The sequence below is a fragment of the Scyliorhinus torazame genome, chromosome 21 (genome assembly GCF_047496885.1).
Source record: "Scyliorhinus torazame isolate Kashiwa2021f chromosome 21, sScyTor2.1, whole genome shotgun sequence".
NCBI classification, from domain to species: Eukaryota; Metazoa; Chordata; class Chondrichthyes; order Carcharhiniformes; family Scyliorhinidae; genus Scyliorhinus; species Scyliorhinus torazame.
The window spans coordinates 72041909-72059812 of record NC_092727.1 but is presented as its reverse complement, the minus strand read 5'-3'; the positions used below and the strand labels follow the sequence as shown (position 1 = coordinate 72059812).

General features: G+C 46.4%; 1 protein-coding gene across 2 annotated transcripts in view; it reads right to left on the bottom strand.

Annotated features, from left to right (window-relative positions):
• Positions 1 to 2592: 2592 nt before the first annotated feature.
• The window catches only part of dnaaf19 (dynein axonemal assembly factor 19), a 58547-nt gene continuing 43235 nt past the window's right edge, over positions 2593 to 17904 (bottom strand). Inside the window, exons 3-4 of one of the 2 annotated variants that reach the window (XM_072486940.1) lie at positions 14532 to 14646; positions 2593 to 4749 (exon numbers count right to left, since the gene is read on the bottom strand). In XM_072486940.1, the coding sequence (XP_072343041.1) occupies positions 4288 to 4749; positions 14532 to 14646 (577 nt within the window). In that variant the 3' untranslated portion in view covers positions 2593 to 4287. Of the gene's footprint in view, positions 4750 to 14516; positions 14647 to 17904 lie in introns of both variants that reach the window. The other variant, XM_072486939.1, reaches the window with a different exon arrangement.

The following is a 17904-nucleotide window of genomic DNA, read 5'->3' as shown; positions in this document are numbered from 1 at the left end:
TTCATGAAATATGATAGCACCTTCCTCCAATTAAGGCATAAAGAATTTTCCAACTGGATCAAAGACAAATGGAAATCTTAATAAATATTTTTCTGAATATGGATAGAGATGCGTTCAGCATTTTATTCTCTTTAAACGACAATTTTTCAAACCTCAGCAGAGTGCCTCCGACCCAAGGCTCTGTTCCTCCATTTTGCAGCGCTAATATCACTGCCAGGAATTAGCCACACATGCCCCAGGAGCAGAGCAGCCCTTTTGGTTGCAACAGAAACTGTGACTTTTCAAGCATGCGAGGTAATCCAGTTCTACCAAATCCCATGAAAACACATGATGGCCGAGATGTGCCATGGTTAATCACTCCCAACAAATACAGCCTTCACCACATGTGGCTGTGTTCGTGCAACATCAATTTGACCGCCATACACCATAGCCAGTACAAAGGGATAGCATTAAAAATTAAATTCATATGAGAGAGAAAGGAATGGTTAATGTTTACATTGCAGCACATGATAAAAGAGTACTGAACCATAAAAAATGTTGCAAAAACCAGCAACTCCATCGGTGGGAAGAAAACTAGTCAAACTAAAAAGTAGGACCTCAAAAGGTAGTAATCTCAGGATTGCTACCAGTGCCACGTGATAGTCAGAGTAGGAATGACAGGATAGCTAGGATGAATACGTGGCTTGAGAGATGGTGCAAGAGGGAGGGTTTCAAATTCCTGGGACATTGGGACCGATTCTGGGGGAGGTGGGACCTGTACAAATCGGACGGTCTGCATCTGGGTGGGACCGGAACCAATGTTCTCGGGGGGGTGTTTGCTAGTGCAGTTGGGGAGGGTTTAAACTAATGTGCCAGGGGGATGGGAACCGATGTAGGAAGTCAGTGGGGACAGAAACAAAAGGCAGGAAGGGAGAGTGTGTAAAGCATGACCAGAGAAAGCAGGGCAGAGAGCAAGGAAGGTCTACATTAAACTGCATTTATTTCAATGCAAGGGGCCTGACGGGCAAAGCGGATGAACTCAGGGCATGGACGGGCACATGGGACTGGGATATTATAGCTATGACTGAAACATGGCTAAGGGAGGGGCAGGACTGGCAGCTCAATGTTCCGGGCTACAGATGCTATAGAAAGGATAGAACAGGAGGTAAGAGAGGAGGGGGAGTGGCGTTTTTGATTAGGGAGAACATCACGGCAGTACTTAGAGGGGATATATCCGAGGGTTCGCCCACTGAGTCTATATGGGTGGAACTGAAAAATAAGAAGGGAGAGATCACCTTGGTAGGACTGTACTACAGGCCCCCAAATAGTCAGCGGGAAATTGAGGAGCAAATATGTAAGGAGATTACAGATAGCTGCAAGAATAATAGGGTGGTAGTAGTAGGGGACTTTAACTTTCCCAACATTGACTGGGACAGTCATAGCATTAGGGGCTTGGATGGAGGGAAATTTGTTGAGTGTATTCAGGAGGAATTTCTCATTCAGTATGTGGATGGACCGACTAGAGAGGGGGCAAAACTTGACCTCGTCTTGGGAAATAAGGAAGGGCAAGTGATAGAAGTGCTAGTGAGGGATCACTTTGGGACAAGTGACCATAATTCCATTAGTTTTAAGATAGCTATGGAGAATGATAGGTCTGGCCCAAGAGTTAAAATTCTTAATTGGGGCAAGGCCAATTTTGATGGTATCAGACAGGAACTTGCAGAGGTAGATTGGGGGAGACTATTGGCAGACAAAGGGACGGCTGGTAAATGGGAGGCTTTTAAAAATGTGTTAACCAGGGTGCAGGGTAAGCACATTCCCTTTAGAGTGAAGGGCAAGGCTGGTAGAAGTAGGGAACCCTGGATGACTCGAGATATTGAGACTCTGGTCAAAAAGAAGAAGGAGGCATATGACGTACATAAGCAACTGGAATCAAGTAGATCCCTTGAAGAGTATAGAGATTGTCGAAATAGAGTTAAGAGGGAAATCAGGAGGGCAAAAAGGGGACATGAAATTGCTTTGGCAAATAATGCAAGGGAGAATCCAAAGAGATTCTACAGATACATAAAGGGGAAAAGAGTAACTAGGGACAGAGTAGGGCCTCTTAAGGATCAACAAGGGCATTTATGTGCAGAGCCACAAGAGTTGGGTGAGATCCTGAATGAATATTTCTCATCGGTATTCACGGTGGAGAAAGGCATGGATGTTAGGAAACTAAGGGAAATAAATAGTGATGTCTTGAGAAGTGTGCATATTACAGAGGAGGAGGTGCTGGAAGTCTTAAAGCGCATCAAGGTAGATAAATCCCCGGGACCTGATGAAATGTATCCCAGGATGTTGTGGGAGGCTAGGGAGGAAATTGCGGGTCCCCTAACCGAGATATTTGAATCATCGGCAGCCACAGGTGAGGTGCCTGAAGATTGGAGAGTGGCGAATGTTGTGCCCTTGTTTAAGAAGGGCAGCAGGGAAAAGCCTGGGAACTACAGACCGGTGAGCCTAACGTCTGTAGTAGGTAAGTTGCTAGAAGGTATTCTGAGAGACAGGATCTACAAGCATTTAGAGAGGCAAGGACTGATTCGGGGCAGTCAGCATGGCTTTGTGCGTGGAAAATCATGTCTCACAAATTTGATTGAGTTTTTTGAGGGAGTGACCAAGAAGGTAGATGAGGGTAGTGCAGTAGACGTTGTCTACATGGACTTTAGCAAAGCCTTTGACAAGGTACCGCATGGTAGGTTGTTGCAGAAGGTTAAAGCTCACGGGATCCAGGGTGAGGTTGCCAATTGGATTCAAAATTGGCTGGACGACAGAAGGCAGAGGGTGGTTGTAGAGGGTTGTTTTTCAAACTGGAGGCCTGTGACCAGTGGTGTGCCTCAGGGATCGGTGCTGGGTCCACTGTTATTTGTGATTTATATTAATGATTTGGATGAGAATTTAGGAGGCATGGTTAGTAAGTTTGCAGATGACACCAAGATTGGTGGCATAGTGGATAGTGAAGAAGGTTATCTAGGATTGCAACGGGATCTTGATCAATTAGGCCAGTGGGCCGACGAATGGCAGATGGAGTTTAATTTAGATAAATGTGAGGTGATGCATTTTGGCAGATCGAATCAGACCAGGACCTACTCAGTTAAATGGTATGGCGTTGGGGAGAGTTATAGAACAAAGAGATCTAGGAGTACAGGTTCATAGCTCCTTGAAGGTGGAGTCGCAGGTGGACAGGGTGGTGAAGAAGGCATTCGGCATGCTTGGTTTCATTGGTCAGAACATTGAATATAGGAGTTGGGACGTCTTGTTGAAGTTGTACAAGACATTGGTACGGCCACACTTTGAATACTGTGTGCAGTTCTGGTCACCCTATTATAGAAAGGATATTATTAAACTAGAAAGAGTGCAGAAAAGATTTACTAGGATGTTGCCGGGACTTGATGGTTTGAGTTATAAGGAGAGGCTGGATAGACTGGGACTTTTTTCCCTGGAGCGTAGGAGGCTTAGGGGTGATCTTATAGAGGTCTATAAAATAATGAGGGGCATAGATAAGGTAGATAGTCAACATCTTTTCCCAAAGGTAGGGGAGTCTAAAACTAGAGGGCATAGGTTTAAGGTGAGAGGGGAGAGATTCAGAAGGGCCCAGAGGGGCAATTTCTTCACTCAGAGGGTAGTGAGTGTCTGGAATGGGCTGCCAGAGGTAGTAGTAGAAGCGGGTACAATTGTGTCTTTCAAAAAGCATTTAGATGGTTACATGGGTAAGATGGGTATAGAGGGTTATGGGCCAAGTGCGGGCAACTGGGACTAGCTTAATGGTAAAAAACTGGGCGGCATGGACTGGTTGGGCCGAAGGGCCTGTTTCCATGCTGTAAACTTCTATGATTCTATGATTCTAAAATATGGGCTTATGCTTCATTAACTTTATTAAAAACAACACTAATCCAACTAGTGATTTAATATGTTTCAATCGTGCTGATGGACTGATGGATTAAGCACAAATAGTTCTTTCTCTCTCATTTCTTCTTTGACCTGAAATAAACAGAGCCTTAAGTTGCTATAACCAGCAATTTTTAATTTGACATGAACACAAATGGATAATGATTATCACATTTTGGTCAAAGTAGAAAATTTTTAAAGGTGGACATTTTAAGTGGTGAGAGCTATATTTCTTTGAATGGACAGCGGTGGAATTACCTTGGACCAAAACTACCACCCCACAGGCTGACCCTCTCACATAATAACATATTTTACTCTATCTGAAGTGCAGGGAGAACCACAATGGTGTGAAATGGGAAAGAATTTTTCAGAGCTGCAAAGGCTGGACTAGCTCAACTTGTATGCGTCCATTAACTGTTGTAGCATTGCTGCATTTACCGTCTCCCCCACAGCACATTCCTCTTTTACAGCTTCCTGGACAGATTCCAGCTCCACCTCATTGCCCAACCGCAGAGGGCCATCTAGCTCCTGCCGCAGGATCTGAAATAACCTCATGCTTTTCTCTCTCTCTATGCCGTTCAGGAAATCCACATTCAGGTCAAATCTTTGAGTTTGTGAGAGATGCAGCAGGATCCAGTAAATTGCCTGGCCGTCTGTCGGTTGGAAGTGATCGCAAAGGATGACGAGGAACTCACCGAGGAATCCAAATCCAATTTCAGTATGGAAGATTTTCCCCAAAAGCTGACCGCCTAGGTTGAGAAGGAAGGTGTATTTCTCTGGTTCAGTGCTGTAGTATCGTCTCCAATCACGGCTAAACTCCGCTGCTGTCTTCGGTAGGGAATTCGAGTGCTACGTTTTAGGAAGAGATAATATGATACTGGCTTCAATCTAAATCAACATCAGTAATGTGACAAAGTGTTTAGAAATGTTGCTGTTTCACTAGCATGCGCTTCAGTGACATGAAATGGGCAGACTCAACCTAGCTCCAAGGAAATAAGGTCCATAGAAGGAAATGTGCCCATGGCTCAGTACTGATTTGGCAATCTCACTCCCTTTTGGACAGCTCACGCCTGAACATAGAACATAGAAAAATACAGCACAGAACAGGCCCTTCGGCCCACGATGTTGTGCCGAACCTTTGTCCCAGATTAATCATACATTATCATTGAATTTACAGTGCAGAAGGAGGCCATTCGGCCCATAGAGTCTGCACCGGCTCTTGGAAAGAGCACCCTACCCATAGTCAACAACTCCACCCAACACTAAGGGCAATTTTGGACACGAAGGGCAATTTATCATGGCCAATCCACCTAACCTGCACATCTTTGGACTGTGGGAGGAAACCGGAGCACCCGAAGGAAACCCACGCAGACACGGGGAGGATGTGCAGACTCCACACAGACAGTGACCCAAGCCGGAATCGAACCTGGGACCCTGGAGCTGTGAAGCATTGTGCTATCCACAATGCTACCGTGCTGCCCTTAAGAACAAATAAATCTACACTATATCATTTTACCGTAATCCATGTACCTATCCAATAGCTGCTTGAAGGTCCCTAATGTTTCCGACTCAACTACTTCCACAGGCAGTGCATTCCATGCCCCCACTACTCTCTGGGTAAAGAACCTACCTCTGACATCCCCCCCTATATCTTCCACCATTCACCTTAAATTTATGTCCCCTTGTAATGGTTTGTTCCACCCGGGGAAAAAGTTTCTGACTGTCTACTCTATCTATTATCATTATTTAGGTAATGCATTTTGGAAGGGCTAATGCAGGTAGGGAATATACAGTGAATGGTAGAACCCTCAAGAGTATTGAAAGTCAAAGAGATCTAGGAGTACAGGTCCACAGGTCATTGAAAGGGGCAACACAGGTGGAGAAGGTAGTCAAGAAGGCATACGGCATGCTTGCCTTCATTGGCCGGGGCATTGAGTACAAGAATTGGCAAGTCATGTTGCAGCTGTATAGAACCTTAGTTAGGCCACACTTGGAGTATAGTGTTCAATTCTGGTCGCCACACTACCAGAAGGATGTGGAGGCTTTAGAGAGGGTGCAGAAGAGATTTACCAGAATGTTGCCTGGTATGGAGGGCATAAGCTATGAGGAGCGATTGAATAAACTCGGTTTGTTCTCACTGGAACGAAGGAGGTTGAGGGGCGACCTGATAGAGGTATACAAAATTATGAGGGGCATAGACAGAGTGGATAGTCAGAGGCTTTTCCCCAGGGTAGAGGGGTCAATTACTAGGGGGCATAGGTTTAAGGTGAGAGGGGCAAGGTTTAGAGGAGATGTACGAGGCAAGTTTTTTACGCAGAGGGTAGTGGGTGCCTGGAACTTACTACCGGAGGAGGTAGTGGAAGCAGGGACGATAGGGACATTTAAGGGGCATCTTGACAAATATATGAATAGGATGGGAATAGAAGGATACGGACCCAGGAAGTGTAGAAGATTGTAGTTTAGTCGGGCAGTATGGTCGGCACGGGCTTGGAGGGCCGAAGGGCCTGTTCCTGTGCTGTACATTTCTTTGTTCTTTGTTTTGTTTTGTTCTATTCCCCTGATCATCTTATAAACCTCTATCAAGTCGCCCCTCATCCTTCTCCGTTCTAATGAGAAAAGGCCTAGCACCCTCAACCTTTCCTCGTAAGACCTACTCTCCATTCCAGGCATCATCCTGGTAAATCACCTTTTCCAAAGCTTCCACATCCTTCCTAAAATGAGGCGACCAGAACTGTACACAGTACTCCAAATGTGGCCTTACCAAAGTTTTGTACAGCTGCATCATCACCTCACAGCTCTTAAATTCAATCCCTCTGTTAATGAACGCTAGCACACCATAGGCCTTCTTTACAGCTCTATTCACTTGAGTGGCAACTTTCAAAGATGTATGAACATAGACCCCAAGATCTCTCTGCTCCTCCACATTGCCAAGAACTCTACCGTTAACCCTGTATTCCGCATTCATATTTGTCCTTCCAAAATGGACAACCTCACACTTTTCAGGGTTAAACTCCATCTGCCACTTCTCAGCCCAGCTCTGCATCCTATCTATGTCTCTTTGCAGCCGACAACAGCCCTCCTCACTATCCACAACTCCACTAATCTTCGTATCATCTGCAAATTTACTGACCCACCCTTCAACTCCCTCATCCAAGTCATTAATGAAAATCACAAACAGCAGAGGACCCAGAACTGATCCCTGCGGTACACCACTGGTAACTGGATCCAGGCTGAATATTCGCCATCTACCACCACTCTCTGACTTCTCTCGGTTAGCCAGTTCGTTATCCAACTGGCCAAATTTCCCACTATCTCATGCCTCCTTACTTTCTGCAGAAGTCCACCATGGGGAACCTTATCAAATGCCTTACTAAAATCCATGTATACTACATCCACTGCTTTACCTTCATCCACATGCTTGGTCACCTCCTCAAAGAATTCAATAAGACTTGTAAGGCAAGGCCTACCCCTCACAAATCTGTGTTGACTATCCCTAATCAAGCAGTGTCTTTCCAGATGCTCAGAAATCCTATCCTTCAGTACCCTTTCCATTACTTTGCCTACCACCGAAGTAAGACTAACTGGCCTGTAATTCCCAGGGTTATCCCTATTCCCTTTTTTGAACAGGGGCACGACATTCGCCACTCTCTAATCCCCTGGTACCACCCCTGTTGACAGTGAGGACAAAAAGATAATTGCCAACGGCTCTGCAATTTCATCTCTTGCTTCCCGTAGAATCCTTGGATATATCCCGTCAGGCCCGGGGGATTTGTCTATCCTCAAGTTTTTCAAAATGCCCAACACATCTTCCTTCCTAACAAGTATTTCCTCGAGCTTACCAATCTGTTTCACATTGTCCTCTCCAACAATATGGCCCCTCTCAATTTTAAATACAGAAGAAAAGTACTCGTTCAAGATCTCTCCTATCTCTTCAGACTCCATACACAATCTCCCGCTACTGTCCTTGATCGGACCTACCCTCGCTCTCGTCATTCTCATATTTCTCACATATGTGTAAAAGGCCTTGGGGTTTTCCTTGATCCTACCCGCCAAAGATTGTTCATGCCCTCTCTTAGCTCTCCTAATCCCTTTCTTCAGTTCCCTCCTGGCTATCTTGTATCCCTCCAACGCCCTGTCTGAACCTTGTTTCCTCAGCCTTACATAAGTCTCCTTTTTCCTCTTAACAAGACATTCAACCTCTCTTGTCAACCATGGTTCCCTCACTCGACCATCTCTTCCCTGCCTGACAGGGACATACATGTCAAGGACACGTAGTACCTGTTCCTTGAACAAGTTCCACATTTCACTTGTGTCCTTCCCTGACAGCCTATGTTCCCAACTTATGCACTTCAATTCTTGTCTGACAACATCGGATTTACCCTTCCCCCAATTGTAAACCTTGCCCTGTTGCACGTACCTATCCCTCTCCATTACTAAAGTGAAAGTCACAGAATTGTGGTCACTATCTCCAAAATGCTCTCCCACTAACAAATCTATCACTTGCCCTGGTTCATTACCAAGTACTAAATCCAATATTGCCCCTCCTCTGGTCGGACAATCTACATACTGTGTTAGAAAAGCTTCCTGGACACACTGCACAAACACCACCCCATCCAAACTATTTGATCGAAAGAGTTTCCACTCAATGTTTGGGAAGTTAAAGTCACCCATGACTACTACCCTGTGACTTCTGCACCGTTCCAAAATCTGTTTCCCAATCTGTTCCTCCACATCTCTGCTACTAAACTCCTAACAAGGTGACTGCTCCTTTCCTATTTCTGACTTCAACCCATACTGCCTCAGTAGGCTGATACTCCTCGAACTGCCTTTCTGCAGCTGTTATACTATCTCTAATTAACAATGCCACCCCCCCGCCCATCTCTTTTACCACCCTCCCTAATCTTATTGAAACATCTATAACCAGGGACCTTCAAAAACCATTTCTGCCCCTCTTCTATCCAAGTTTCCGTGATGGCCACCACATCGTAGTCCCAAGTACCGATCCATGCCTTAGGTTCACCCACCTTATTCCTGATGCTTCTTGCGTTGAAGTATACACACTTCAACCCATCTCCATGCCTGCAAGTACTCTCCTTTGTCAGTGTTCCCTTCCCCACTGCCTCATTACACTCTTTGGCGTCCTGAATATCGGCTACCTTAGTTGCTGGACTACAAATCCGGTTCCCATTCCCCTGCTAAATTAGTTTAAACCCTCCCGAAGAGTACTAGAAAACCTCCCTCCCAGGAGATTGGTGCCCCTCTGGTTCAGATGCAACCCGTCCTGCTTGTACAGGTCCCAACTTCCCCAGAATGTGCTCCAATTATCCAAATACCTGAAGCCCTCCCTCCTACACCATTCCTGCAGCCACGTGTTCAGCTGCACTCTCTCCCTATTCCTAGCCTCGCTATCATGTGGCACCGGCAACAAACCAGAGATGACAACTCTGTCTGTCCTGGCTTTTAACTTCCAGCCTAACTCCCTAAACTCATTTATTACCTCCACACCCCTTTTCCTACCTAAGTCGTTGGTACCAATGTGCACCACGACTTCTGGCTGCTCCCCCTTAAGGATCCTGAAGACACGATCCGAGACATCCCTGGCCCTGGCACCCGGGAGGCAACATACCTTCCGGGAGTCTCGCTCGCGACCACAGAATCTCCTATCTATTCCCCTAACCATTAAATCTCCTACAACTATTGCTTTTCTATTCTCCCCCCTTCCCTTCTGAGCCCCAGAGCCAGACTCAGTGCCAGAGACCTGGCCGCTAGGGCCTTCCCCCGGTAGGTCATCCCCCCCAACAGCATCCAAAACGGTATACTTGTTTTGAAAGGGAACGGCCAGGAGGGATCCCTGGACTATCTGCCTGTTGTTTTTTTTTCCCCCTGACTGTAACCCAGCTATTCTTGTCCTGTACCTTGGGTGTGGTTACCTCCCTGTAACTCTTCTCTATCACCCCCTCTGCCTCCCGGATGATCCGAAGTTCATCCAGCTTCAGCTCCAGTTCCCTAACACGGTCTTTGAGGAGATGGAGTTGGGTGCACTTCCCACAGGTATAGTCAGCGGTGACACCGGTGGTATCCCTCACCACCCACATCCTACAGGAGGAGCATGCAACTGTCCTAGCCTCCATCCCCTCTTACCTTACAGAATATAGCTGCCCTGAGGACCAACTGGATCTCCGCCCTCCGACTCTGCTCCCAGTCAGCTGCACTCTCTGTAAACTCCTGGCTCTCTTCTCACTCTTTGCGGAAATGTAGGAAACAAAATGAAAGGAGCACCTTACTCCCTCCTCACCTAACTCCCTCCTCACCTAACTCCCTAATCACCAAACTCTCACTATAGCACTCAAATGCACCAAATTCAGCACTCCCTCAATCACCAAACTCTCACTATAGCACTTAAATGCACCAAATTCAGCACTCAGTGCAAACAAAGTCTGCACTGTAGGGGATCACTTTTATACTGTGAATCTAGCCTCTGAAAACTGGCCTAATCCAATTAACTAATTAACAAGCTCCAGCTGCAAGTGCCTACAAGTAGAAGCTTTGTTTAAAGCTGATTGAAAACTCACCTTCTTCTAAACCAAACAGCAACTTTTAAGTTAATTAACTACATAAAAGACTAGACTTTAGATAAAAATGAAGCCTTATACTCCCTCAGTCACCAAACTCTCACTATAGCACTCAAATGCACCAAATTCAGCACTCAGTGCCTGGAGAGCCGAACTAGTTGAAGCAGAGCTGTTCCTCTGATGTTAGGGCTGAAGCACACAGGTGGGCAGTACAGAGGGAGCTCTACTCTGTAAATAATCATGCCAGATCTTCTCTGGGAGTAATTAAACTTAACATTGGGTATCTGAAAGTTTTGCATTGTCCAGCGCAAACATCCCACCTTTTCCAGCATACCTCAATGTGCTCATTAACTAGCTGTTAGGAGGCGCAGGAAAGAAGCCCTTGTGGGAACCTCGACCCTTCCTCACGTCAGAATTCAGGGAAGCATTATATGAGTAACTATGTTTTAGATTGTCTCTGATTATCAATATACCTCACTTTCATTTCCAGCATTGAGGTCCCACACCAGAACACTCCACCCAGCTGCTTCCCTCAACATCAGACATCTTCTGGTAATCATAGAATAGAACTACAGTGCAGAAGGAGGCCATTCGGCCCTTCAAGTTTGCACCGGCCCTTACAAAGAGCACCCCACCGAAGCCCACGTATCCACCCTACCCCATAACCCAGTAACCCCCACTTAACATTTTTTGGACATGAAGGGCAATTTAGCATGGCCAATCCACCTAACACACATCTTTGGACTGTGGGAGGAAACCGGAGTACCCGGAGGAAACCCACGCAGACATGGGGGGAAAACGTGCAGACTCCGCACATACAATGACCCAGCCGGGAATCGAACCGGGGACCCTGGAGCTGTGAAGCAATTGTGCTAACCACTATGCTACCGTGCTGCTGGTAAGAAACCTTCAATCTCACATCATTGATAAATTAGGACCAAACTTTTGAGCTACAGGTTTATAATCAGAGGATATCTACAGATACTCCATGGCGCATTTTTATGAACTGTAAGAGGCCATGAACTGCAGCCTCTGACCATCTTATACACAACACTTTACATTGTGTATACATTAAATACTATGGGTGGGATTCTCCGGCGGCGTCTGCCTAGCGACTGGAGAATCCTGCCCGAGGTCAATGGACTTCTCCATTGCCCGCCACTCGCCCTTGGAGTTCTTGCAGTGGGCCAGGCAAAAGAATCCAGCCCTATATGTAAATATCCTCAAAGATTCTCCAACTCTGTCATGGAACAACCAAAACAATTCAATATCATGAACAGAAGTTAAACTGAAAGGAAAATTAAATGCAAATATGAAAGTGGAAAATTGAAGTGATGAAGAGAACAGGGAAAAAGGTTACAATGAAAGAATGCACAAAAGCTTGGGGCGCGATTTAACAGAGAAGTCTCTGTGTCATTTCAGGCAGGTTTGGCTGGGAGTTTGTCCCCAGCTCTGTCAGCAAGTCCCCCACCGGTATCTAACCACACTTGGTCATTAATGGGCCCTGGGGAGTTTCTCTCCGGGCTAGCCCACACAGATGAGTTTCTCATCTGTGGGGAGCTGAACTCGCTGGCCAAACCACTCCTCAGAGATCAGGCCATCATTCTGATCTTTAAGAGAGCTTGAGGGTCCCCCACACCCTCACCCAAGGGAAATGTCCCCCACCCACCCACACACACACACACACACACACACACACACACACACACACACACAGGCATTACTCCTCGCCCCTCCAAGTGAGGACACCCCACTATGGGGTCGCTGAGGGGCCCTTTTTCAGTCCCTCCAAAGGCCCCCCTCCTCTCAGCACCCCTACCATTCACCCCCACCCACAACCTTCCAGATACCCCTTTGTACCCTCCCTCCATTCCCCCATCTTCATACACCCCTTCAGCCCTCCTTTCATGGGCATGGCCCCCCTCAGAGTCTGACCCTTGGCAGTGCCACTCTGGCATCTTGGCACTGCCACCCTGGCAGTGCTCCTGCCAATGTCATTGCCACCCAGGCACCCTAGCAGTGTCCAATGACCTCGGGGACCCTCCAGGTGCCGTGATACCTGGTCCACGTGGGTCCCAATTTGGACCTCTCCCCTGCTGTCCCTGCATCATCGGGCACTGCTAGCCCTGGTGGTTCCGCATCGTCGGCACCATCATGTCGACGCCCTCAGCGGTGCTCCGCAGTGACTGGATCATGCTCTGCAGTGCCTCAGTAATGCCCACCTGCGACTGGAACAAGCTCCACAGCGCCTCGGCCATTCCCAACTGAGAGCAGGACATGTCCCGCAGAACCTCATTAAGGTCGGCCTGGTACTGGGTGACAACCCCCAGCAAGGCAGACATTCTGCCGAGACCCTCAGCCATGGCTGTCACCGACTGCTCAAAGCCTTGGATACCTTCACTCCTGGTGTCGACATCGTGCACCATGCACTCCACTGCGAAGGCATTTGATAACGTCCCACACAAGAGACAGTCTACTAAGGTGAAAGCCCACGGAGTTGAGGGCAAATTATTGGCATGGTTGAGTGGCAGGTGACATAGAGGGAATAATTGGTAAGTGCCCTAATTAGCAGGATGTGGCTAGTGGTGTGTGTTGGGGCCTCAATTATTAACATTATTCATTAACGACTTGGATGATGGCATTGAAAGTCATATATCCAAATTTACTGATGATACAAAGTTAGGCGGCATTGTAGACAGTCTAAATAATAGTATAAAATTGCACGGCGATATGAACAGACTGGGTAAATGGGCAAAATTGTGGCAGATTAAATTCAATGTAAGCAAGTGTGAAGTTATCCATTTTGGACCAAAAAAGGATAGGGTGCTTTCCAAATGGGAAGAGGTTAAGTACAGTAAATGACCAAAGAGACTTGGGGATTCAGGTGCATAGATCTTTAAAATGCCATGAACAAGTGCAGAAAATAATCAAAAAGGCTAATGGAATGCTAGCCTTTACATCGCGAGCATTGGACAATCGCTGCAGCTGTACAAAACCCTAGTTAGACCCCACTTGGAGTACTGTGAGCAGTTTTGAGCACCACACCGAAGAAAGGATATACTGGCCTTAGAAGGCGTGTAACAGGTTTACACGCCTTCCAATGAAACCTGGACTACAGGAGTTAAGTTACAAGGAGAGATTACACAAATTAGGCCCGTTTTCACTAGAATTTAGAAGATTAAGGAGTGATCTGATCGAAATCTTCAAGATAATAACTGGAAAAGACAGGGTAGATGAAGATAAATTATTTCCACTGGTTGGAGATTCTAAAACTAGGGGGCATAGTCTAAAAATTAGGGCCAGACCGTTCAGGAGAGATGTTAAAAAGCATTTCTTCATGCAAAGGGTGGTAAAGGTTTGGAACTCTCTCCCACAAACAGCAGCTGAAGTTATAGTTGTTAAATTTAAATCTGAGATAGTTTTCTTTCAGCAAAGGTATTAAGGGATATGGGTCAAAGGCAGGTGTATGGAGTTAGGCCACAGATCAGCCATGATCTCACTGAATGGCGGGAGGGGTATGAGGGGCTGAATGGCCTGTTCCTATGTTCAGGGTTTGAGGGGCAGTAAAGAATCAGGAATAGGAGAATGATATTCCCCCCTCAACCCGATTCTGTCAATTAAATAGACAGCTGATTTGTAGCTTAACTTCATCTAGCCTTCCTGGTTCTATACCCTATCCTATCCTTAACTAATAAAAATCTCATCAATCTCAGCTTCAAAATTTTCAATTGACCCCAGACGGATCAGCTTTTTGCGGGAGGAAATTCTGCATTTTTAATACTCATGTGAAGAAGTGCTTCCTGACATCATCCCTGAACAACTTAATTTTAAGGTGACACCCCTTTGTTGTTGACTGTCACAGCAGAGGAAAGAGTTCATCTCTACATACCCTATCAAATCCTTTAATCATTTTAAACACCTCAATTAGACCACTCCAATTGGTGAAGTGCAAAGCTTTAATGTTGCATTAAAGATTGCATTGATTCCAACTCCTGCAGAAATCCACCTGTATTTAACCCTATGCCATGACCATTAGACACTCACCTTGGATAGTCTCACCTGAACACTGTCCTTTGTGCTCGTTGACCGGGCACATATATTCCAGGGTTGATTCCTTGCTCCCAACTTGTCTCGCAAGTCCAGGGGTTTCAGGTGCGATGCCAGCACAATATCCCTACACAAAGTAGAAACATCGGATTCATTTCTTGCGATTCTTCTGATCTCTCATTCTTCCAACCTCTAATTTTCATGTTGGAAGCCTTGTGATGCTCTGCAGGTAAGGGCTCGAGCTGGTTCAGCACTGATCCACACACATGATGTTCACAGGGTATCATTCCTAATATGGGCAACAACTGAGGTACCAATGGACAGAAATATGGCAGGGACAAGCATAAGAATGGCAGCACGGTAGCACAGTGGTTAGCACTGCAGCCTCACAGCACCAGGGACCAGTGTTCAATTCCAGCCTTGGCTGACTGTCTATGTGGAGTTTGCACATTCTCCCGGTGTCTGCGTGGGTTTCCTCCGGGTGCTCCGGTTTCCTCCCACAGTCCAATGACGTGCAGGTTAGGTGGATTAGCAGTGCTAAATTTCCCCTCAGCATCCAAAAGGTTAGGTGGGGTTACTGGGTTACGGGGATAGGGTGGAAATGTGGGCCTAGGTAGAGTGCTCTTTCCAAGGGTCGGTGCAGACCCGATGGACCGAGTGGCCTCCTTTTGAACTGTAGGGATTCGATTCTATGAAGAATGTTTTTGAATAGAAACAGATTTTTAAGTTTAAATGTCCCTTGTAGATAGACTTTGTAGAACACTCACTCGTCCGCAAAGAATTAATTCCTTTGCCAAAACTAAACCTTCAGTTCAAACAAACGTCGGAATTAGGAGGAGTAGGCCACTCGGCCCTGCAAGCCTGCTCTACCATTCAATAAGATCATGGTTGGTCTAATTTTACCTCAGCTCCACATTCCTGCCTACTCGCAATAACCTTTCACCACCCCATGCTTATAGAATCATAGAATACCTACAAGTAAAGGAGGCCATTCGGCCCATTAAGGCTGCACGGACCCTCTGAAAGAGCACCACACCCAGGCCCACTCTCCCACCCTATCCCCGTAACCCCACCCAACCTTGAACACTAAGGGGCAATTTAGCACGGCCAATCCACCTAACCTGCACACCTTTGGACAATGGGAGGAAACGGGAGTACCCGGAGGAAACCCGTGCAGATATGTGGGAGAATGTGCAAAGTCCACACAGACGGAAAGTCTTCCAAGGCCAGAACTGAACCCGGGTCGCTGGTGCTGTGAGGCAACAGTGTTAACCACTGTGCCACAATGCCGCCCACTATCAAGAAGTTATCTTCTTCTGAGAGTCAGAAATTCAAAGACTCTGCTCAACCACCTTTTGAAGAAGAGAATTCCAAAGTCTTAAAGAGAAACATTTAACACTTAAGAGGAAAACGTTTCCTCATCTCCGTCTTAAATGGGTGATCCCTAGTTTGGATTCTCCCACAACAAGAAACATCTTTTCGACATTCACCCTAATAGGATCTTATGGGCACGATCTTATGGGCGCGAACTACTGGCCACACTGCAGCGGAAAAGCGCAACGTGGCTGGTAAATGCTGGGAGACTCTGCTCCTGGGATCTACCCGGATTGCCACACCTCGTGAGATCTAACACGATCGTGCCACACGTCGCAATGTGAAATCTGCACGACCACGTTTTGGCAAATCTGCACGTTGGGAGCGAGACAGCTAGTCTCACTCTAATATGCTTTTCCCTGGAGTAACCGAGGTATTGTAATCCACCCCCTTCGCCTTGGAGACCTCGGGCAAGTATCATTCAGCACGAACGGGAACCAGACGGAACGGCACTCATGGGGGTCTCTCAAGGGATCAGAGACCCCCAGGTACTTGCCCTCTGGCCAGGGTGATATTCTGGCACTGCCAGCCTAGCACCCTGGCACTGCCAGCTGGCAGGGGCACTGCCAGGGTGCTAGGCTGCATTTTTGCACGGCGGTGATTGGTCTGGGGGTTCCATGTGCGTGTGTGGTGGGGTGTGTGAGGTGCGTGGGAAGACCCCCTTACAGGTGAGTTGGGGCTTTGGCGGGGTTTAGGGGTCAAGAGATTGGGAAACGCGATTTACAAATGGTGTCCAGATCTGTCCCTGCAACAAGTGTTGCCGAGCAGGGCTCCTCAGTGCAGGAAACAGGATTAAGTGAGGCCTCGGCTGTGCATTCCCCACTGAGGCTCCGTATCTAACCGGAATCGAGTTACATAGTGTTGTTTCTCGGCGCTGCAAGCTTCGGGAAACACACGGCTAAACGCGCTCACTATGGGTCATAATTCCCATTTGGATCGATCACGCCCTATATGTTTCAATTAAGTCATCTCTTACTGTTAAAATCCAGCGGATACAAGCATAGCCTGTCCAGCCTTTCCTCATACGACAAACCACCCATTACAGGTATTAATCTAGTAAACCTTCTCTGAACTGTTTCCAATGAATTTACATCTTTCCTTAAATAAGGAGAACGATACTGCACACAGTACCCCAGTTATGGTCTCACCAATGCCCTGTGTAACAGAAGCACAACCTTCTTACTCGTGTTCAATTCCCCTTGTAATAAATGATAACAATCTATTAGCTTTCCTAATTACTTGCTGTCTTGGGTTTCTGACCTTTTATGATTCATGCAGAACATTCAGATCCTTCTGAATCGGAGCTCTGTAATCTCCCGCCATTTAGATCATATTCTTATTTTTTATTTATCCTGTTGAAATGGACCTCATACTTTCCCACATTATTTTTATTTGCTAGATCTTTGCTCACTCACCTAACCTATCTATAGCCTTTTGTAGCCTCCTTATGTCCACTTCACAACTTATTTTTCTACATAACTTTGTGTCATCAGCAAATGTAGCAATTCCTTTAGTCCCTTCATTCAAATCATTTCTATAAATTGAAAAGAGTTGAGGCCCCAGCACTGATCTCTGTGGCACACTACTCATCATATCCTGCCAACCAGAAAATGACCTATTTATGCCTTAATTGCAAGAGGACTCAAACACAGGAGCATGGATATCTTACTGCAGCTGTACAAGGCCTTGGTGAGACCACATCTGGAGTAGTGTGTATAATTTTGGTTTCCTTATCCAAGAAAGGATATACTTGCCATAGAGGGAGTGCAGGCAAGGTTCACCAGACAGATTCCTGAGATGGCTGGATTGTCATACGAGGAGAAATTGGGTCAACAAAGCCTGTTTTCACTTAAATTTAGAAGAATGTGAAGAGATCTCATTCAAATGTATAAATTTCTAACAGGGCTGGACCGACTGAATGCAAGGGATGTTGTTTCCTCTGGCTGGAGGATCCAGAACAATGGGTCACAGTCTCAGGATATAGGTAAATCATTTAGGACTGAGATGAGGA